Genomic DNA, 23,576 nt, shown 5'->3' on the forward strand with positions numbered 1-23,576 from the left:
CAGTGGGCTGCATTTGGCCATGAATTTGCCAACCTCTGCCCTAGAGCCACATCTTTCTAACGCCATGACCTTCACTGACAGAGAGTCCTCTTGTTAACCATGCAGATCTGCCTAAGGGTCTCTTTGGCCTACATTTCAAAATACGGATAATATTATCAAGAACTAGTCCAGTATTAAACAGTAACCACATTTTCAGCTCCACCTTGGTGGGGTGGAGCAGTTTTAATTTCTTTCTGACAGTGGACACTCTCTTGTCACAATTCCCATGCTTCTCTGGACCTTTGGAAATTCAGTTTAAGTTCTTGATTCATTTCCAGAAAAAAATACTTTTTTTTTTAAGTCTCTGGGTCAAGGAAGATTAAAATAGAAAATTCTGATTAAAAAATTCCAAGAAACAGCATTCAAACTCTTGGAGAGAATTGCTTGTTTGTGATTGAAAAAAGTCAGGGTTCTGAACCAGGATTTACACACTACTCCTAAAGCTTAAAACTGCAACTCCCTTGCATCCTGCCTTGTCTTCGTGTTAGAATTTGTATCTTGTAAATCCTGATCCAGTTATACTGTTAGTTAACATTTTAGGAGTTATGCCTCTTCTGAAGGCAAATTAACCACAGTAGCTGTCTTGGTTTAATCGTCTGTAGGAATATCAGTACAATCTCCAACCCCCTCACAACTTACAGGGAGAATGAGCTACTTGTCTGAAAACACACAGGGAGTTCTTTAAGTAAATAATTACAATACAAGCAAATGTCCTGATTAAATTGGGTGTTTCTGCAAAGAAGGAGGTGGAGGAGTGTTTGGCATACTCCTGTAGACAATCTTCATTCCTTCTTCAGAACAATAATCAGAACCAAAACAATCTGACCACAAAGAGAAATCAGATAAACATTGCCTCAAAGAACGTCTTTGGAGGAACTTCAAAAAAGTTTTCCTTCACCTGTTGCCATCAGCTGGAAAGGCCACCGGGCCAACCAACAAACCGTTTCTGACTTGAGGGATAAATAAAAAAGACTGAGTCAGTCAGTGGGATTACTTTTTTTTCTTTTCCTCTCTTCCAAATTTTTTCCCTTTTAGTCTAAACTCCAAGTTTAGCTGGACTTCTAAATCCAGGAACCTTTTCAAGTATTCCCCGAGAAAGCCCTATGGGAGGTATGCTTCTAGACGTCTGAAAGGTTAGCAGCTCTGTTTGGATTAAAGTTTCTGACCAAGTGAAGCGAATTAAGCACTTTAAACATCTCCCTCCCTCCCCACATAATTCCTAATATAGTGTCAGAACAAATCAGAGGTTTTGACTAATTTGTGATTATTTCTTCTCAGGCTCTGGTGTCAGACAGCCCTGGTGTTATGGACTGGATGTGTCCCCAAAAACTCACGTGTTGAAACCCTAAACCCCAATGTGACTGTATTTGGAGATGGTGTCTCTAGGAAGCAATTAATGTTAAATGAGGTCTTAAGGATGGGGCCCTGATCCTATAGGATTAGTGTCCCTGTGAGAAAAGACACCAGAGAGCTCCCTCCCTCTCTCTCTCTGCACTCATGCCCTTGGGAAAGGCCCCGTGAGAAAGGCAGCAATCTATGAGCCAGGAAGAGACTCCTCACCAGAAACTGAGACCGACCATGCTGGCACCTTGGTCTTGGACTTCCAGCCTCCAGATTGTGAGAAAACTAACTTGGGTTGTTGGAGTCATCCAGTGTATGGTGCTTTGTTAGCCCGAGCAGACTGATACACCTGGGTTTGAATCCCAGCTCTGCCACTTATTTGCTGTGAGTCTACCATTGTGCTAAGCTTCATTTCCTCAACTTTAAAAATTATAAGAATAATAGTACCTATCTCACCTATCTCATTGCAACGGTTTTTTTTCTTTGAGGAAGATTAGCCCTGAGCTAACATCCGCCACCAATCCTCCTCTTTTTGCTGAGGAAGATTGGCCCTGAGCTAACTTCTGTGCCCATCTTCCTCTATATGTGGGACGCCTGCCACAGCATGGCTTGATAAGTGGTGTGTAGGTCCACACCCGAGATCTGAACCTGTGAACCTTGGGCCGCCAAAGTGGAGCGCGCGAACTTAACTGCTGTGCCAGCACTCCAACCCTCTCATTGTGAAGATTAAATGAGATAAATTATCTCTACAAATTGCTTAGCACAGTGCGTGGCACATAGTAAGCACTCAAATCTGATTTTTAAAAGATAATGACAGGGGCTGGCCCCGTGGCCGAGTGGTTAAGTTCGCGCGCTCCGCTGCAGGCGGCCCAGTGTTTCGTTGGTTCGAATCCTGGGCGCGGACATGGCACTGCTCATCAAACCATGCTGAGGCAGCGTCCCACATGCCACAACTAGAAGGACCCACAACGAAGAATACACAACTATGTACCGGGGGGCTTTGGGGATAAAAAGGAAAAAAATTTTAAAATCTTAAAATAAATAAATAAATAAAGATAATGACATTATTTTTACTTTGGCAACAAAATCAGGCCTTTCACTGGAAGGTAAATATCCTTTCAACAAAGTTTCAAGCACCTACTTTGTGTAAGAGAATACTTGGCCTTGGTCCTGGGAGAGAGAGAGCAGTTAGATGTTTCCTGTCTGTTTGGTGAGATAACTTTTATACCAATAACAAAGCGATAATCAAAGTTTCTATTTGCTGTGTGGTTACTGTGTTCTGGGCACTGTGTGCAGTACTTTGCATGATTCCATCAAATTAAACCCAATCCAACTCGTTTTACAGATGAAGAAACAAGCTCCCAGTAGGTAAGAGAGTCAAGAGCCGGGATTCAAACCCAGTTCTTCCTGCAAAGCCTGTGCTCTTAGGGAGGCTGAACTCACCAGATTAAGTACCAGCCGGGGGATGAAACAGTTCCTCAAGAGGGGCCATTTACCAGGGCCTGCACCGTGCCAAGCAGAGGAAAGATCTGACCTGAGCCCCTGTTTCCAAAGCCTGTGCATGCAGCTTCCCTGGGCAAAGGAAGGGATCGCTCCCAGGTGTGGAAACCAAGGAAGAAGGCTTCAGGGAAGAGGGAGAGCAGAATCCAGACAGGCAGAGAGAACCTGCGTCAGGTGTTCCCCAAGGCCACCCCCAGGTTCAGTGACTCACTAGGAGAACTCACAAGACTACTCATGGCTAGGATTTATTACAGCGAGAGGATCCAAAGGGAACACAACAAAGGGAAAAGGCGCTTGCGGTGAAGTCCGATGGAAACCAGGCGCAAGCTTCCAGGGGTCCTCTCCCAGTGGAGTCACACAGGACACGCTTCCTTCCCCCGGCAACAAGTTGTGACAACATGTGTGAAAATGTTGTCTGCAAGGGAAGCTCGTTAGAGACTCTGTACCCAGAATATTTCTTGGGCACTGATCACATAAGCACTCTGCCTAGCGTGTGCCAGAATTCCAGACTCCCAGACGGAAAACAGGTATTCAGCATAAACTGCATTGTTTCTACAAGCCATCTAGGCACAGTGGGCCACTCTTACCAATTCTGGGAAGAGGGAAACCCTCCCCAAATCCAAATTCCCAGACACCAGCCAAGGGCCAACTTGTCACAGGCCTTTCTAAGTATATGCAATCTCAGGGCTGCTATGTTAATTCTTTTCTGCACAGAAGCCAATGGGAGGGCCCATCGCAGCTGAGGGAATTACAGAACAAACAATCTATAACCAGAGAGGAAGGCACCTCCATTGCTAAAGGACTTTTTCCTGTCTCTGTGGCTGCCGCCCGGCAAAGAGAAAGATGTGCTCTCTGAGTCAAGAAAGCAGTCATGCCACCTATTGTGTTCAATGTCAAGTGACAAATGGCTGCAACAGACTTGGACCTAAAGCTTTGTTTAACAAAGAATTCCTTTGGTTCTGTCTCTTTTTGTGACATGTTGGATATATCAGAGTTGGCCAGATGAAAAAATTAAGACGAAGGAGCCGGCCCTGTGGCCGAGTGGTCAAGTTTGTGTGCTCTGCTTCGGCGGCCCAGGGTTTCACCGGTTCAGATCCTGGGCGCAGACATGGCACCACTTGTCAGGCCACGTTGAGGCGGCATCCCACATGCCACAACTATGAAGGACCCGCAACTAAAAATATACAACTATCTACTGGGGGGATTTGGGGAGAAAAAGCAAAAAAAAAAAAAAGAGATTGGCAAATTGTTAGCTCAGGTGCCAATCTTAAAAAAAAAAAAGAAAAAGGAAAAATTAAGACAAGACACCATGTTTTCCTTTCCAGGGGTTGCTGTCAGGAGGCAAAAGAGACTCAGAAATGAATCATGAGAGTACAGAGGGGTAAGGGCTCCAGGCAGGAAATACACAGGGCTGATGGTGGTGGAAGTGGATGCTATTGGAACAGGGTGAGGTCTCCCAGGAAATGGAGAGTACGTGTCCCACCTCAAAGCTGGAGAGGAGCGAGGAGATGCCACTTGACTCTGCTATTTGCTGGCATGGAGAGACTCAGACACTGTGTTGACAATCTCCTGATCTTTTCAAGAGAAGCTGGAATGGGGATTTTAACAGGAAATTTCCCTGGGGCTGCCAGGACCCATGGAAGCATGAAGCAAGAAACCACTAAGTCAGCTGGCAAAAGGGGAAGAGACAGAATAGGCTTTGCAGAGGAGGTGATGTGAGAGCAGCAAGGTTAAAAAAATGAGTGACCGGCCCAGTGGCACAGAGGTTAAGTTCACGTCTTCCACTTCGGCGGCTTGGGTTCGCCGTTTGGGATCCCCGGTGCGGACCTGTGTGCTGCTTGTCAAGCCATGCTGTGGCAGGCATCCCACATAGAAAGCAGAGGAAGATGGGCATGGATGTTAGCTCAGGGCCAGTCTTCCTCAGCAAAAAAGAGGAGGATTGGTGGCAGATGTTAGCTCAGAGCTAATCTTCCTCAAGGAACAAAACATGAGACTATGCACCTGGTGGACTCAGGAAGGAAGAAGAAGTTACAAATTATATTTGTGATACTGCAGATTTCATGGAGTCAGAACTGAGTTTCCTCTGGTACTTCTGTTACTCACTGTGTGACCCTGAGCAGTTAAGTTCTCTAAGTTTCGGTTTTCTCATCTGTAAAATGCGGATAACGAGGAGGTATAGATATAACCTGGGAGTGAAGAGTATATAAAATCATCCACACAAAGTGCTTAGCACAGAGCCTAGCCCTGCACTTGGCAAATATTAATAGGAAGCATAGAATGAGATAGGAGCAGAGAGGGGGCCTCCTAACCTAGACCAGGGTTAGGGGTGGAATCATGGAAGCTTCCTGGAGGCAGCACCCCGTGAGCTAAGTCTTGAAGAATAGGAAGGCATTTGGCATAGGTAAGCAGGAGAAATGGCATGCAAATGAAGAAGAATCTTACCGCAGTGGGTGAGGGTGGGAGTGGGGAAGTAGCAGAGATGACACTGAGAACGAGGCAACCAGATCAGGAGGAGAAAGGGAGACTATGTGGGGACTTCAGGAGAGTTGAGAGGTGATGGTTCCTGAACTAAGGCAGCATTGTGGTGAGGGGAAAAGTGGACAGATTCAAGAGTGTTGTAGGAGATTGGACCATTAGGACTTAGCGACATATTGGTTCTGGTGAGGGCTTAGTTAAGGGACCTGAAATTCATGGTGTGAGCATTGGAGGATGGACAGGCCTTGACCCAGGAAGGGGAGCTGCAGCTTGGGGTGGGGGCGGAGGAGGGGCTGAGCTCTGCTTTGGACAGGATGTGTGTGTGTCCTTGGGATTTCCAATAGGTGTTCAATAGGCAACTGGAGGTTGGCTTGAAGCTGAGGAAAAATGTCTGGGCAGGAGATAGAAATCTGGTGAGCAGGCCTTTCATAACCACCTCTTGCTCCCCTTCTCACTGAATCCTTGAATTAGCCCTTTCAGGCAGGGACTATCACCCCCATTTCACAGATGGAGAAACTAAGGCTTTGAGTGGCAAAGGAGCTCTTCCAAATTCACATAATAATAGTTTGAGGAAAATCAAACTCAGGTCCCTAATTTCAGAAAATGTGTTCCTGGTACAGAGTGTCAGTTTGAGAAGATGAAAAAGTTCTGGAGGTGGATGGCAGTGATGGTTGCACAACAATGTGAATGTGCTTTATGCCACTGAATTGTACACTTAAAAAGTGTACACTTATGGGGCCGGCCCTGTAGCCGAGTGGTTAAGTTTGTGCGCTCTGCCTTGGCGGCCCAGGGTTTTGCCGGTTCGAATCCTGGGCATGGACATGGCACCGCTCATCAAGTCGTGCTGAGGTGACATCCCACATGCCACAACTAGAAGGACCCACAACTAAAATATACACAATTATGTACGAGGGGGCTTTGGGGAGAAAAAAGGAAAAAAAAAATGTACACTTAAAAATGATTAAGAAGGTAAATTTTATGTTATGTATATTTCATCACAATAAAAAAAAGAGAAAAAGAAAACATGGTCCTAAATACCAATTATATCACAAGTGTTGGCTGAAGAGCCATCATTTCTCTCCATGCTGTTTTTATATATGTTTGCTTTCATCATTATGATAATAGTTCATATTTTGTCTGGCTTCTTTAGTTTCCAATTCTCAGAGAAGTAGAGGAAACCTCACTATAACTCCTATGTATCTCTTACTCACAATAGTTACCAAACCCTCAAAGCATACGTTAGAAAAAAAATGGCACACACCTGTAGCAGGAAAGGCGGTTTGTCTTGCAAACGGACCTGAGGCAGCCTGGTCATGCATAGCTATCGCTTCCTTTCGGTAGGTGCCAGAAACCACCGAGAGCGGAGGTAGGTGTGAGCTCCTCTCCCACAACCTTTCTACCAGGTTTGTTTTTTTCAAAGTTGCGCTGAGATGTAATTTATATACGACAAAGTTCCCACATCTAAAGTGTACAATTCAGTGGTTTTAAGCCTATTTACAGAGCGGTGCAACCATCACCAGGATCTAATTTTAGAACATTTTTGCCATGTCAAAAAGAAAATCACTTTCTTTTTTTTTTAAGATTTTTATTTTTCCTTTTTCTCCCCAAAGTCCCCTGGTACATAGTTGTATATTTTTACTTGTGGGTCCCTCTAGTTGTGGCATACGGGACGCCACCTCAGCGTGGCATAATGAGCAGTGCCATGTCCGTGCCCAGGATCCGAACCGGCGAAACCCTGGGCCACCCAAGCGGAGCACATGAACTTAACCACTCGGCCATGGGACCAGCCTTGAAAATCACCTTCCATCCTCCCCTTCCTCTCCCCACTTCCTGCCCTCGGCAGACACTAACCTGTAGATTTGCCTAGTCTGGACATTTCGTATGAACAGAACCAGATAATAAGTGGTCTTTTGTGACTGGCTTGTTTCACTTAGCATAAATGTACACGTTTTTGTGTGGACATATCTTTTCATTTTTCCCAGGTGTATGCCTAGGAGTGGAATTACTGGGTCATATGGTAACTCTACGTTTAATATGTTGAGAACTGCCAAACTGTTTTCCAAAGTGGTTGTACGATTTACAATCTCACCAGCAGTGTGTGAAGGTTCCAGTTTCTCCACATCCATGTCAACACTCGTTATTTTCTGTCTTTTTAATTTTAGCTATCCTAGTCGGTGTAAGGTGGTATTTCATTGTAGTTTTGATTTGCATTTCTGACTAATGATGTTGAGCATATTTTCATGTACTTACTAGCCATTTGAAAATCTTTTTTGAAGAAATGTTTATTCACATCCTTTGCCCATTTTAAAACCTGGTTGTCTTTTTTATTATTGAGTTGTAAGAATTTTCTTATATATTCTGGTTAAAAGTCTCCTATTGAATACATGATTTGCAAATATTTTCTCTCATATTGTGAGTTATCTTTTTACTCTCTTGAAATCCTTTGAACCACAGAAGTTTTTAATTTTGATGAAGTTCAACTAATCAATCTTCTCTTTTATTATTATGCTTTCGGTGTCATATCTAAGAAACCATCACCTAACCCAAGATCACGAATATTTACCTCTGTATTTTCTTCTAAGAGTTTTATATTTTTAGCTCCTACATTTAGGTCAATAATTCATTTTGAGTTAATTTTTGTACATGGTGCAAGTCAAGGGTCCAACTTCATTCTTTTGCATGTGGCTATCCAATTGTCCCACATCATTTGTTGAAAAGTCTATTCTTTTCTCCCAATGAACTGTCTTGGTACCTTGTTGAAAATCAATTGATCATAAATGTGAGGGTATATTTTGTATTTATTAATTCAATTCCCTTGATCTATATGTCTACCATTATACCAATACCACACTGTTTTGAAATTGGAAAGTGTGTTGAAAAGCTAGAGCTAGCGTATTGAATTAAGAACATGCAGAGTGGTCAGCTCCCTAGCCAAGTGGTTAAGTTCACGAGCTGTGCTTCAGTGGCCCAGGGTTTCACCAGATTGGATCCTGGGCACGGACATGGCACTGCTCATCAAGCCATGCTGAGGCAGCATCCCACATAGCACAACCAGAAGGACCTACAACTAAAACATACAACTAGCTACTGTGGGGCTTTGGGGAGAAGAAAAAAAAGATTGGCAACAGATGTTAGCTCAGGGGCAATCCAAAAAAAAAAAAAACGAATATGCAGATTATGACCTGCTGAATGAGAAGGCACAAGCCACCCACATAGGGTGGGCAGATAGCTCCCTTAGTTTCTGAGTTCCCACTTTGGGGAAGTGAAACCCACAGGGCCATTTTGATTGAAGGTACAGTTTCAATACACCCACACAAAGAAAGTAAAGTCAAAAGATTTATTACTCACAAATGCCAGAAGTGCGGGGATGGGGCTGGGGGTAGGGAGATGGCCAGAATGAACCAGGAGAGTGGCAGTCTTCCTTCCCAGGTCACTAGCAAGCAGGAGACAGCCACATAGCAACCCCCTGTTATTTATAAGGTGGTTGGGGCAGAGGTCACTAACTTTTTGTGGGCTTAACTCTAAGTTGGGTGCCCCAGGAAAAGCAAAGTAGGAACTTACAGCGGGATCCTAAGCTCAGGTTCTTAGCTAAATGTCCAGATGTGGGGTGTGAGCAAGGTTATCATACTGTAAAACGCCTAGGTAGCAACTCAGAAAAACAAGTTGTTTTTCTCATCACAGAAAGTTGGAGTCCACCAACTTCATTCTTTTTTAAGATTGTTTGGCTATTCTCGGTCCTTTGCTATTCTGACACCACTGCAATCCTGCAGTGTAATTCCCATGCTAACAACCCACAGTTAGCGTGAGACCCCACAGCTTTAAGGGCACAGGTTGAAGTCCATCAAAATTGCCCTTATTTCAGATGCTAGCCTCAAGCGGAGTTCCCAGGTCATCCATACTTATGACAGACTGGCTACAAATCCAGGAGGTTCCCATGACCCCTCTTAGGTTCAACAATTCACTAGAATGATTCACAGAAGTCAAGAAAAAGTTATATTTATGATTACAATTGTATTTTAAAGGATACAAATGAAGAGACACATAGTGCCAGATCTGGGAGGGTCCTGAACACAGATCTTCCATGCCGTCTTCCCATGGAATCAGGGTACCACCCTCCCAGCACATCAATGTGTTCACCAACCAGGAAGCTCCACTGAGTTTTGGCGTCCAGAGTTTTTATTGGGGTTTTATTATGCAAACATTATTGACTGAATTATTGACCATGTAGTTGAATTCAACCTTCAGCCTCCTTCCCCTCCCTAGAGGTTGGGCTGGCTCAAAGCCCTAAATCTTCTAATCACATAGTTGGTCTTTCCGGTGACTGGCCCCCATCTGGAGTCATCTCATTCGTTAGCATAAACTCAGGATTGCAATGACCCAGGAAACTATCTTTCATATCTAGTTGAGGTAAGTAAGGGTGTTAACTTACGAAAACAAAACTGGATTGTAAATGCCACACAGAAAACTTAAATCTATTCTATTCTATTACATTAGGCAAAAGGAGTTCATTCATTTTTTCTTAGACCTTAATGAGGGCAATGGAGATGGAGAAAAATGAAGAGAATCTAGAAGCATTTCAGAAGTAAAGCCCACTGGACTTGCTAATTGATTAAATAGGGAGCTGAACAAAAAAGAGGCACCAATCACGATGCTTAGGTTTTTGGTTAGAATGATAAAAGCATCTTCCGTCAGCTGAAACTGACCTGGTACTTTCAGGTAGGACTTGATGTCTTCCTGTTAAACAATTTCACAGAATGTCAGCATCAAACAGGGACTAAGAACTGACTTCGATGGATCAAGATAAAGAAAAAATGTGAGCGTTGTCCAAACCACAAAAATGACCAAACATTCCCCCATCCTGGTCAGTAGGAAGGACTATTGCTTCCTTACCTCCCTCCATCCCTCCCACCTTCTCGAAAAGATTGGCTAAAATAATCATAGACTTACCCCAGCTTCCTAACTATTAATTCCAGAGCAAAGTCCTGCTGTCCTTCAACCTTCCCCCAAATCACCTAAGACACACCCAAATCCCATAAGAAGCCTTGGCTAACACCCGCTTGCTGAGATACTCCCTCATTGCAAGGAGTCAATAAATCCATCTTTGTTCAATTATAGGCGTGTTCTTGGTGGTTTTTGGCTAAAGGGCGTTGACGTTGGCATAAGCAACTCAAACTGGATGAGGGAGCCCTTCCCTGAGAAGGGAAAAATGGGGTCGACTATCTTTGCCAGTACCTCTCACAAGCGCTCTGAGGTTTTCACTGATCCTCGGTGCTGTTCCCTCTAAGCATTCACCAACTTCACTTACATTAAAACATGGAAGCCATTAATAGTTGATATTTAATGAGTGTGTACTGCGTGCCAAGCAATGTTCTAAAGACTCTAGATGTTTTGATTCATTGACTTCTCCCATAAACTCTATGAAGACAGGTTTTACTACTGAGAAAAGTGAGGTACAGAGGTTACATAACTTGCAAACTGAGGATTCGAACCTGGCCTATGCTCTAGGCCCACCAGAGCCATCCTCACAGCCCAGCGGCTAAGCCGAGGCAGCCATCTTGTTTGTAGTCTGCAAGGACTGCAATTCCCGGCATCCCTCGCGGCAGCGGCTCTCCACACACAACAAATCCCGGCGTGCCCCTGGGCGGCCCGGGGTGGAGGGTTCTAGAAGGCGTGACGTGGGGTCGAGAGCGGGCTCGGAGGCGGGTGCCTGTCGGCAGTCGCTGTGGCCACAGCTGCTGGGCCTGGGGACGCGGGCGGCCGGGGCCGCGGGCGCAGCCTCCTCGTCTCCCCGGCCATGGCCGCACTCGGCCGGCCCTTCAGCGGCCTCCCCCTGAGTGGCAGCTCGGACTTCCTGCAGCCGCCGCCGGCTTTCTCGGGCCGGGCCTTCCCGCCGGGGGCGGACGGCGCCGAGCTGGTGCCGCGGCCGGGACCCCGCGCCGCCCCGAGCAGCCCCGGCGGGGGCACGGCGCGCGGACGGTGAGCCCCCGGGCGGGCGCGGGCGGGCTGGTTCCCCTCCCTCCTCCCGAGCCCCGGGCGCAGCGTGCGGAGGAGGAAACTGATCCCCAGAGACGCCAACTCCAGGGCGCCCGAGTCCGCTCCGGACCCCGCGGAGCCGCACGTCCCCGCGGCGCGGCCGCTGCCCCTCGGTCGCTCAGTTTCCTCCTGCGCGAACTGGGACAGCGCGGGTCCTGCGGGTGAGGTCGTGGGAACGAGCGCTGAGCGCGGCGCCGGCCCCGAACGCCTTTCCCTCCGCTGGTGCCCCCGGGTCCTCCTCCCGCTCCCGTGACGAATGAGAAGTGTGGACTTCAGGCTCCAGTGAGGTCAGGACCACCCAGCGCGCGCCCGCCTGGCCGTGTGACTTGAGTGTCCAGCCCACTCGGCAAGGACAGGGACAGCTAGGACGTGTGGGGTGGGCAAGCGTGTTGGAGCAAGAAAGAGGGGATGCTGAGAGCGCGAGCCCCCTGTCTCTCCCTTGACTGCTTGTCTTTCTGTCTCAACAGTGTTTCGGGTCGCTGCAAAAAGAAACACAAGCGAGAGCAGGAGGAAGACGATGAGTAAGTTTCAGGTGCCATTGATTCACTTTATGGTCCCTTCGGTTAGCCTATTTCGTATCCCCACCTCCTTGTTGTAAGTGGGAGGGTGAAACAGGTGGCCCCGAAGGGAGGCACAGGGAGTGAGATCGTTGTTGCCTTTTAGAGAAAGTAGCTGGGTGGCTGGCAGGGCAGAGGGGAACTTTTCGCTCTGTGACCGATTGTAATGTTTGCGTTTTGAGCCGCGTGAATATTATTACATGCGCGAGGGAGAAGACTTCCAAATGTGCGAAAGGAGACATTGAAGAGCGTCCCGGTCCGTGCTCACCGCTCTCCCCGGTCTACGCCTGTGCCCTCTTTGCCGTTTCCCCTTTGGAAGATAACCAGAAAACCTGCCAGCGGATAGCTGTATATTCCTCTGGTTTTTTACGTTTGTAGGAAGATACTGTTTCCACTGCAACACGTTGATCTTTCATTTTACTCCTGAAGCTTGTTGCGTTCGGGCACATCGAGTTCTGCCTAATTTTTTTTTTTTTTCAATTGTTGAATGGAAATCCGTTGGAAGCCTAGGCATAGATAATTAACCGGTCTGCTATTGATGGATTTCTAAGTTATTTCTAATCTTTTGCCGTTACTAACTGTGACCATTCTTTTTAAGTTCTTTGTATTACTTACAAGTAGGTGACTGTGGAGTCCTAGATGGGGAATTGTTGGGTCTTAAAAGTGTATGCATTTTATTTATTTGTTTTTTCCTCCTTTTCCCCAAAGCCCCCAGTCCGCAGTTGTCTGTTCGAGTTGTGAGCGCCTCTGGTTGTACAGAGTGTATGCATTTTAAATTTTGAACAAGAGTTTTTCCAATTTATGCTTCTTTTAACAGTGGGAGTGCCTGTTTCTACACCTTACCAGAACTGTATTTTCAAACTTTTTGACTCATCTGATAGGTAAAAAGTTGCGTCTCATAGATAGGCAGTCTGTTGAGAAAAAGGATGAAAGGATTCCCTGAAGAGGATTTCCAAATGATCAGGCAAATGAAAAGATGTTTGACCTCATCAGTCTTGTAGGGAAATGCATATTAAAGCCACAATGAGCTCCTCACTCTACTACCAGATATTGGAGCTGTCACGGAGCACCAGCAACTCACACGCTATAGCTGAGAACGTAAACTGGTACAAGCGCTTTGGGAAACAGTTTGGCATTATCTAATAATGTGAAGGCAGGCATACTCTTTGCCCACCACTTCCCCCCCTGAGTGTGGACACATGCACATCAGGAGACATGTGCAAGGAAGTTCATAGCATCCTTGCTCATAATACTCACGACTGGAAACAGCCCAGATGTCCCTTAACGGTAAAATGGATAAAGTAAATTACAAGATCATACAGTGGAGTTCTATTCAGCAAAAAGAAAAAAAGTGAATTACACCTAGCAACATGGATGCGTCTTATAAGAAGAGCAAAAGAAACATCACAAGAATGTAGATAGTATAATTCCCTAAATATAAGGTTCAAAACCAGACAAAACTAAACATTGTGTAAGGATGCATGTCTGCATGCATGATAGCATGTTTTTGAAAAAAAAATATCCATAGAAGACAGCGTTTACCTGTAGGGAGGAGGGAATAGAGTATCATTTGGGGATGCTGGCACCAGTCTCGATCTTGAAAGTTATTTTCATGGATGTTTGTTTTGTAATTGTTCATTAAATTGTTTATACTTTTATGAGCATAGGATTTTATAGTTAAAAAGAAATTAGATCACTTAATTTGTATTTTGTAAATTATAAGTGATGTTGAACATCTTTTCATTTAGGTCATTTGTGTTTAATTGTGTGTGAATCATTCATGTTTCTGCAAGTTTTTTATTGGCTTATTGATCTTGTTAATCTATAAGAAATCTTTAATAAGGAAATCAGTTTATTATGTGTGTTACAAATGTTTTCCCAAAATTTGGCATTTGTCTTTTAACTTTGTGTATGATTTTTTTTGGCCAGCAGAAACTTTGGATTTTCTAACCTTGTTGATACATAGACTAGGAAGACAGTAGATTTGAAAGTTGCCTTAGTTTAAAAACCACTGGACCAGATAATGTGTTATTACCTTGGGATTGCTGTGGATACCCAGGGACCTCTGCTATTATCTTTTGGGGTTCCCTTTAAGAGATTATTGAATAAAGAGTTCCAGTGTTAAAAATAAAAACTTTGAAGTGTAAAAACTATTGGCTTAGTTAACCACCTTTAATTTACACATGGAGAGATTGAAGCCCTGGGAGGATGAGGGACTTGACATTCGGATGTCTGATGCCCAGAAGTGTGCTGCCCAGCTGCCACTTCCATAGCTCTTATCAGTACTCTGAAGTCTTTTATATCACATTTTCTTTGGAACTTAATCATCATTGATTTCTAATTATTTGCAAAATGGACCTACAAGCATGAAATAATTTAGTCCAAATCACGTTGGAGGTCAGAGATCAGAACCCAGCTCTTACACTCAGTTGAATTGTTAGATGTGCTAGGAAATTACCTGTTCCCCTCTAGATTTATTTCTGCTTTTTCTTAGCTGGTTTCTTCTGTGTATAACTTTTTCTTCTGCTTTCCAAACATTACATACTTTAAAACTATGAAAATATTGCAGAAATATTTGATGTACAGCTAGACATTCTTAATACGTACAAATTAAAGCTAATTATAAACTAAACATGATTTAATAGTTGATTCCAATCAAAAATCTAAGTTAAAGAGAGCATATTTACTTGTCAGGTTGCCAGACTTTAATGTTGATTTTCATAGTCTTAACATGGAATAGAAATTTCTCCTTATAAAACGCATCCCGCTTCCTTTGACCCTCACTTTAGAGAATCAGAACCTATTGTAGCCATTAATGAATTTTTTTGGTTGCAGAGCTGTGTTCTGGTTTTGAGAGTCACTTGCTGATGCCCAGGCAATAAAGTACTTTTGGTCTATATGCTTAAATGAAACAGAGCCAATTGTCTATTTAACTTGCTTCAGATAGCGTTCAACTAAACTGGGCATGTCATAGTGCTTGCAGATCCTAGCTCATGGCAAGAGCTTGAACAGTTGAACTTCCGTAAGGAGGCTGGAGGTTTTAGTGAAAATGGCATAGAGGTAGGATTCAGGAGCTCTGGGGTCTGGTGTCCAACATGCAGCTCTACTCTGTGACACTTTGGAGGGGCACTTTAGCTTTTCTAGATCCTAGTTTCTAATCTGCAAAACAAAGAAATTGTATTTGATGAACTCTAAGGTCTCTATGAAATATAAATTTTTCTAGGAATTAAAGATGGTTTATGTTGCATAGTAGGAGGAAAGTGTAGCCCATTATTCATCGGAGACTCATAGAGCCAAGTGACAGTCTGACACTTTTGGGAAGGACCAAGAAATCAGCAGTATCATTTGCACCTTGTAGTACTTGGAAGAGACCTAGTGAGGCATCTGTTTTGCCATAAGAGAACATAGAATGCCTGCAGGCCACCCACCCCGTATGCCCAGTTTGATGGAGCAGCAGCAGTGTGACGAAACGTGGCTGGCACTGAATTGCTGCTTTGTGATTTTTGTTTTCTTCCCGCTTGACCTGTCTAGACCCAAATAAATAGGAATGACCTTAAGTTCCCACATTGAATGCTTCTCAACTGGAAAGGCAGAATCTTGCAGGTGCAGCCTAATTTGGCCAAGAGCAGTAGAAGAAAACATCTCAGGGAGGCTGTTAAGAATGACAGAAAAGAAAATACTTGATCTTCTATCTTCTAAACACAGACTGTCAAAAATTAGAGGGTTTTTTATGTGAGAATTTGTTTAGAAATAGGGATGATATATATTTCATTTATATTAGGATTTTCATTGAAATTTTTTTTTTCCAGTTGTCCAGTGAGAAAGAAAAGGCTAACTGAAGCAGGGCTCTGTGCTGGTCCTAATGACTGGATTCTTTGTGCGCATCAGGACATAGAGGGCCAAGGAGTAGATCCGTGCACTGGTGGCCTTTCTGCGCCTCGCATGTTAGATGCTATTTGTGAAGAAATGGATCAGACAACCGGAGAACCACAGTGTGAAGTTGCCCGAAGGAGGCTTCAGGAAATTGAGGACAGGTAAATGGGCAGTGTACGTAGCTGACTGATTGCTTTCTCCTGTAACGTCTCTACTCTTTTAAGCTCATCTAAGTCATCATTTGGTAATACTTTGATCCTCATCCTCTCACTTTGAAGATCAGGGAACTGAAAATGCACACATTAAATGTTAAAGTAAGCTCTTCTCGTAAAACTGTACTAAATATTTTTACCATCTCTGGATACTGAATTTTGGTTTATGGGAGTTTTCAGGGACACATTCTTCAAATTTATTTGCATATAATGTAAAACTTTTTTGTTAAATGTTGAATAACTCCCGGATGTACTTTTTTCACTCAGGTATGGCCTCATATTTTACTTGATCTTTTCCTGTAGCATCTGTTGCTTTTATCTTTTTTATTTCTTTCTTTTTCTTCTCCCCAAAATCCCCCAGTACACAGTTGTATATTCTAGTTGTATGTCCTTCTGGTTGTGCCATGTGGGACGCCGCCTCAGCACGGCTTGATGAGCAGTGCCATGTCCGCGCACAGGATCCGCACCAGCAAAACCCCAGGCCTCCGAAGCAGAGCCCATGAACTCAACCACTCAGCCACGGGGCTGGCCCATCTTTTTTATTTTTTAAATTTTGTGCCATTACTAGACTATATAGTAGCTTGACTAAATAATTTTTCTTTCTCTGCTTTTGCTGTCTTTATTTAGGATAATTGACGAAGATGAAGAAGTTGAAGCCGACAGAAATATTAACCATCTCCCCAGTCTTGTCCTTTCTGATACCATGAAAACAGGTTTGAAGAGGGAATTTGATGAAGTTTTTACAAAGAAAATGATTGAGTCCATGTAAGTTTTGGTTCCTGGTTGATCTTGGAGGGAAAACTCAATGTCTCTAGCCATTACCTGTCCTGTCCTAACCATCTCTTCATCTCCTGATCACCAACCAAGTGAAAGCACAGTAGGTTTTGTGTTAGCCCAGGATGGAGACAGACCTTTTCTTAGTTCACTGCAGGTGAGCAAAATGCTGTGCAAGCAGGAGTTTGACATACGCAGTAGTGGCTGCCTTGCCTGTACCCCTGGATGCTTTTGAAGTCCTGAAATGCACTATAGTCTCATATTTAGGAATGGGACGTCTAAGCCCATTCTCTTAAACTCTGGTGACGGGCTATAGGAACCACATTTCAAAACCTCTTGTTTACCTGGCTTTCTCAGTTGTCCAGGAGCACTATTGAGACCCAGGAAACAAGCAAACAGAACTCTCCCAGCAATCGAAATAGTTGTTACAGAGGCCACAAACCAGAGCTCATACTCTCGGCTCATAATGTATAGCCCTTCAGGCGTTTAGCTCTAAGAGTCCTTTTGCTCTTAATTTAGACACAACTTAATGAGCTCAGTTATCTGCTTTCCTAGATCATCAGAGTAGATACACAGACACAGCAAGTGAGAACAGAACAAACAAATTAGTAGTAGCAAGTAGTGATAGTCTAGTGTGAGGACAAGAGAGAAAACTGGAAAGGAAACTTAAGAACCTAAAAAAAAAGCAAAGCAGCCTGGGGCCTATTAATTGAGAACTAATGATAGCCCTGTAATTCTTTTAGTCCTTGTGTCTAGATGATCTCAAGTCATCATTATCTGCTGTGTAAAAAAGTGGGCAAGTTATAAAGGGCCATTTAGGTGTTGCCTAGACAGACTCAGACTTAGACTTAGTGTGTCTCATGTCTGAAAGATTCTCCTGGGACACCAGTCCCAATCATGCCAGGTAGATGAGGCATTATTGCCTTTTGCCAGAGTGGCTTTAGCTGCTGCTTGTCATGCGATCACAGAGGTTTTGCCTTAGCCCCCTAACTTGAGTTTATAATTAACTATCCAGCCCTGAGGGTGGGTATATTGTTTAGCCAAGAGTAGGCAGGTCACATTGTCCTCCAGCCTAAAACATAGCACTTTTCTGGTCTTGGTAATTTTCCAGAAGCAAGCCTTTGGAGGTATTCTTCATTGTGTTTTATTTTGCCTTACTTGCCTTTGGGTCCCAGAAATAATCAAACCATCCCTAGATGGGGGAGGGCTCAGGGGCAGGCATAGACATTGGCGACATAATCGTTTTGGCTTACTGAAAAAAGCATTATACTTCATAGCTATACTAAGCAGAAAGCATACTGAGACCCTTTTAATGTGTTTGTCCAGTGTTTCATTTTCATTTATAATGCTTTAGTACAAGATAGTAGCCCACATCTCCTAGTAGGAACCACAATTTTAAAAAATAGTGTTAAATTAAGGGCCTCTATTTTTCACATTGGATGTGTATCTTACTTTTAATCACAGCATCGATACAACCAGTTGGTTTGGTTAAAAAAAGGTGCAGAACTGTAAGATTTTATGTATTTGAGTGACCTTTCTAAAGATTAATTTGGATTATCATAAATCTCTTTTGATGCTGTCAGTTCTTAACTCTATATATTAGGTAGCAGACATCAGCTTTTCAACCTCTTATTTTCATATCCTAAAATTTTTGATAAAAATCTATATTTTATGTCTTAGGAGCCGTCCTTCCATGGAGCTTGTGCTCTGGAAACCTCTTCCTGAACTCCTTTCTGACAAGCCAAAGCCATCCTCCAGTGCTAAGAACTACACAGGAGAGAGCCAGACTGAGCGTGCAGCTGCTGGCGCTGCCTTCCCTCAGAGAACTGAACTGTTCTTGGAACCTCGGCAAACAGGGATGCCTGTTTACGATAGTGTGGAGACAGCTGCTTGCACAGAAGAAGAAATGGAACTCTAGAAACCAGTTTCTACACTAAAGTTGTCAGATTTTAGAAGGCTCATGTGTTTAGTCGTGAGCCTATTTGTATAATATAGGGACTTGAAAATTTTATGAAACGGGTGTAATAATATCTCCACCTGTGATTTGGGGTGGGACTCACATCTTGGGTAGCCATTTCTTGAATTCAGCTTTTTGCCAAGGAAGCTTGTCTCAACGGAAAAGCAGTTTTGTAGGGGGCTTGTTAAAGGAACGTGAGATTACGGTCTGCAAAGGCAAGTCTAGAAGCTGTGTGTGTCAGGGTGGCTCAAGTCATCTGTTACATTGTCTAAACCATTCAGACACTTGGGGAACATTCAGACACTTGGGTTGAAAAAGATGCATTAAGGTGAAAGGTTGCTCCTCCGACGACTGTGCCCTGCCTCTTGAGTCACAGCTACTTCTGTAGATATAAGCTCTGTTTACAGTGGTGACTGTATGGTTGGGGAGAAGGAGGGAAGAAAGTGGTAGCTTGAGCCTATTGCCAAGAAATTTAACGGAGGTTCTGAAATGTGTATATTAGTTGTCAGTTCAGGGTAGCTATATTGATTAAATAGCCAGTAGCATTGTGACTCACTTCTTTGTCCCCAAAAATGCAGTGAGACTACAGAGAAAAGGTTTTTCCTTCAAGGCTTTTTTGCCTTGTGCTACTGTTGCTCCTTGGTTTCCCTTGCGTAATTGGTAAGCCCAGTTATTTTTCAGTAACATTTTTTAATGTTAGTTTAGAAAACAATGACTGAATAATTAACTGAGAATATATGGGCAAATGATATTGATATTTACTGAAATGGCCAATTTTCCTGGTGCTTCAACTTTTGTGCAGTAAGCCTAAAAGTTAGTAGCTGAGAATAGCCTTTTGCTAGCAGGAAATCTTTGTCTTGGTGACCTAAACCAGGCTCAAGATGTCCTTTGGGGATAACCAGGATTGAACTTTTTATTTCTCAGGAAGAGCTCTTCTGTGTGGCAAGGACTCAGTAGTGCAAAGTAAAATGACAATTCCTTTAGTGCTACAGAATATCCACTATAACTAATTAAATGAGTGTAATAGGGTAATACTGTTAAACACTCATTCATCACACAACAGGAGACCACCCTAGTTCTTCTTGTTTTGTTTTCTGAGTTTCTTTCCTCTTTGTAGGAATACAATATCTTGTGTAGGAAAAAATGGTTTATGCCAAGTACAGGTGACTTTTTAGAAACCAGCTCCTAGGCATTTTTGAAACCTGTGCTGAAATCCCTCCTCTTGTTACAGATGGCATAGGAGTTACAAGTCTGTTAATTGGACTGTTTCTTCTCTTGCCTGTTGTTCCTGCTTTCTCTATTTCTGTCTGGATAGTCAGGAAATGATTTAATGTTTAATATTTAAACAAAATATTTAATGTCTACACAGTAAAATTATTCGAACTTCAAACCAGTATTGAAACCAGTTGGAAACCAGCTAATAGTTTCTTAATCTCAGATTTAGAGATGAATGTAAACTGTCTTCTGTTGAAGTGTGCAAGTGTTTGATTCATGCCGTTTGAAAAACTCCTGCCTTTAGGTTATTGTTTAATGGGACCAACTTGTAAAGTTTCTAGCCTTAAAGAAATCTCCATGCTGAAAAATTTATTCTGGTACAACTCAAAAACATGAAGTGACTGCCCGGAATTTGGAGTTAGTCCCAGTGTTAGGGCAGAAGGGGAGGTGACAGCTTTCCAAAGAAGGACCCAAGCACACTGATTGTCTTCCATAGTAATTGTGGAGCAGGCCTCTGACCAAAGGTCTGTACGATGAGGAGGAGGAAAGAAGAGCCCCCAAACAAGGCTCTGATACCGCTGGTAAATATGGGAAAGAATCAAGATTCCGGCCAGTAAAATCCAAACAGACTTGTTTCAGGAGTCAAATTATCTGACATAATTATTTCTGCAGGAAAATAGATGTCTAATGCTCCTTTTTAAACTTTATCTTCTTGCATCTGTTTGTACAAAAATTGTCTTCATCCTTGTGGTGCTTAATCATCTGAGCCTTCTCCACAGTCCCCAGGCCTTGGCTTTGTGTTTCTTTTGTAGCGTAAGGCTTTTGCTTTTGCCTTAAGGTTTCCCTCGGGAATTAACAGGTCTTTTCATTTTGTACAGCTTTTACAGCATGGATCAAACATTGGCTTAGTATGCTAATGTGTGAAGAGAAAAAATTATCTAAAGCAGGTGAGCTTTAATGAACAAATGTATATTTTCTCTGAGTTTGAGTAGGGTGTGTGTGGTTTTTTTTTCATTAATATGAAGAAAGTAAGTCCGGTTCTCACAAATATTAATCAGTCAACAAAAAAAAAAACAGCTGCTACTCATTCTTGAAAAGGTGCAAATGTAAAATTTAGAAAAATAACTAGTGCGGGAGCTAGAACCATGAATGATTGTTTATCAGCAGCTTCATTAATTATTTTGGATCTGGAACTTGGTTTTGTTTTTCTAATAGAGACAAGAAGGGTGCAGTACTAGGAAAGTTTTGGAAGATGTCAATTTTATTTTACAATGAGAATCCGGTGTTTCTGTATTTTATTGTTTTCAATAAAACTTGTGTTTTGGACTTTTTGATAGATTTGTATCCCTGCACTTAAGTAAATGAAATCCACTACTGCTTTGCTTTCTTCCAAATTGTATTTGAAGCAGCATTCATATCTGTGAAAGGCTTAAATTTATTCTGAAGAGATGATTATGTTGGGTTAAAAGTAAGTTTCATAAATGAATTAGTTATTTCCAAAATAGGCATACTATGTTTTGCAATTCTAAAACCCACAGAATGCTTTCCACTCTCACTTAGCAGTTCACTGCTGTTGTCAGTCAACAGCACTGATTGGCAGTGGTGATTGATTGCCAGTATTCAGATGGCAGTGGTGGCTGAGTCTTCAAAAACGTTCAAATAGGGAGTTGGAAATGGTATAGAGAGTTCACAGTTGTCTTGTTGTTTTGTTTGTTTGTTTGTTTGTTTTACAGATTTGGGACCTTTAAAAATAGCAAATAGGGAGATTCCATGAGGTTCAGTTACATGGTCATTCCTTAAGAGTTGACAGGTCACTGGGTGGCAGTATTGCCTGCATATTTACAACCATTGTTTCTTAAATGTGGATCCCTGATTTGTGAGCAGGTGGAGTTAAGTTTGGGTTGCAATTACAGAAGATTCAGGATATTGCTTTGTTTTTCACCAAAATTTGGAAATCACAGCTCAAAGCTGTCTAATTTCTTTATTTTACAGGTTTGGAAACTAAAGCCTAAGTAGATAGTGATAACTTAATGTTATAACTCAACTCAGCAGGCCCAGTGTTATTCCTGCTTGACCAGTGGTTTTACAGTCTTTTTGCAGCAATACCTAAAATGTAATTTAGATTTCATTGAAATAATCTACAATCCAGTGTTGTTCAGGCAATGTAATGCTAAACTCCTTGAGGGTATATAGTTTTGTGTATATAGATTTGGTTCAAATATTTTACCAGTGGCGTTTTAGAGACGAGCTGCATGCAGTTAGAATATCGTGTTAGACTACAGCTCCAGCAAGACAAGGATGTTGTCTTTCAGCAAATGATTATTGGGTAAACAAGCCAGTCTTTGTGTGCCTTAATGAACTTTAGGAATAATAGGGTACGGATGTACTTCTTAGGTGGTTAGAATGTAGCTGATGCCATACAATATTCCTGGAGTAGGCAGCATTACCTTCTGCCTACAGTCCTCTCCCTACTTTGTGTCTGCCCGAGAAGCATACCTAGTAGAGAAGCCGGGAGACACGCGCATAGGTTGGTGTTCCAAGGCCCAGGGAAATGGTGTGCAGACATCTGTCATCTGATTCTTTTAATATTATTTATGGACAGCCTTTTGCATTTAATAGAAATCTTGCCTTGGTTTTGCAGAAAAAGGTCTGGATTTTTATTTCTAACCATTCAATTTAGTGTTTCAATATGAAAATGTCCTTGAATACCAGGTGTTTTCTCAAGGCTGAGCACAGTGTGTTGAGTAATTCTCACCCATCTGTGCAGGAAATGAAAACCCTGATCATCTATAGGTTATGTCTGTCCCATTCGTTATTCCTGTTAGTACAGCTGCCTCTTTCATGTGATGTCACTGAATGTAAATTACTTGAGCCTCAATCTCCAGCTGCTTGTTCTGTTACGATGGAGGTTAAAATACATCTGTAATTACAGCTGTCTATACAATCCCTAAATAGATTTTCAGCACTTAAGTTTTCAGTTCTAGAAAATCAGGTGATCAGGTTTTTAATCATGGGGACAGCTGGAGGTTGTCCCTTACATTTAGGATCCAGAAACTCAGAGCTTTAGCAAGCTTGTATTGCCAAGCACTAGGATCGGGCTCTGACTTCAGCAAGCAGGTATCTTAGGCTGTCTTGCCTCCTGGTATGCTTGTGGACGTCCCTCCAGTCATTCCAAACACAGTCCCCTGTACTTGGCTGAAATTATAGCCTGCTTTGCCTTGCTGCTTGGGATTCTTTGAATCCCACCTTATTTGTCCACTCATTCACTTTGACCTCCCCAGAGGTAGTCTTAATAAATATTGGCATAATGCTGGCATAGGTGAAATAATTCGTATAAATGAGGGAAGCCCTTTAATGTCATCTAAGAGGAATCCCAAGGGAAAGATGCACCATGAAGGATGATGAAGTTATCCAGTCTCTGTAGCTTTGGGGTTGTATTCATGTCCCCAGGATTTTTTCTTGAACAGGTTCCTTCTTTTTGAAACCAGTGCTACAGTGTATATACCTCTTTAAGAGATTAAAACCCTTCCAAAGTGGATTAGGAGGTAATAATTAACTCCTGAGTGCTTGGGGATGGTGCCTGGCATATACTAAGTGTTT

At 42.9% G+C, this 23,576-nt stretch overlaps 1 protein-coding gene across 1 annotated transcript; it reads left to right on the forward strand.

The window, feature by feature from the left end:
• Positions 1 to 11,015: 11,015 nt before the first annotated feature.
• CCDC117 (coiled-coil domain containing 117) lies at positions 11,016 to 21,302 on the forward strand. Its single transcript, XM_046639762.1, has 5 exons — positions 11,016 to 11,331; positions 11,856 to 11,909; positions 15,755 to 15,979; positions 16,658 to 16,795; positions 18,485 to 21,302. Exons 1-5 carry the CDS (start codon positions 11,150 to 11,152, stop codon positions 18,720 to 18,722), a joined length of 837 nt encoding a protein of 278 aa, XP_046495718.1. The 5' UTR covers positions 11,016 to 11,149; the 3' UTR covers positions 18,723 to 21,302.
• The last annotated feature ends 2,274 nt before the right edge of the window (positions 21,303 to 23,576 follow it).

This window comes from Equus quagga, chromosome 15 (assembly GCF_021613505.1).
Source record: "Equus quagga isolate Etosha38 chromosome 15, UCLA_HA_Equagga_1.0, whole genome shotgun sequence".
In the NCBI taxonomy this organism is placed as follows: Eukaryota; Metazoa; Chordata; class Mammalia; order Perissodactyla; family Equidae; genus Equus; species Equus quagga.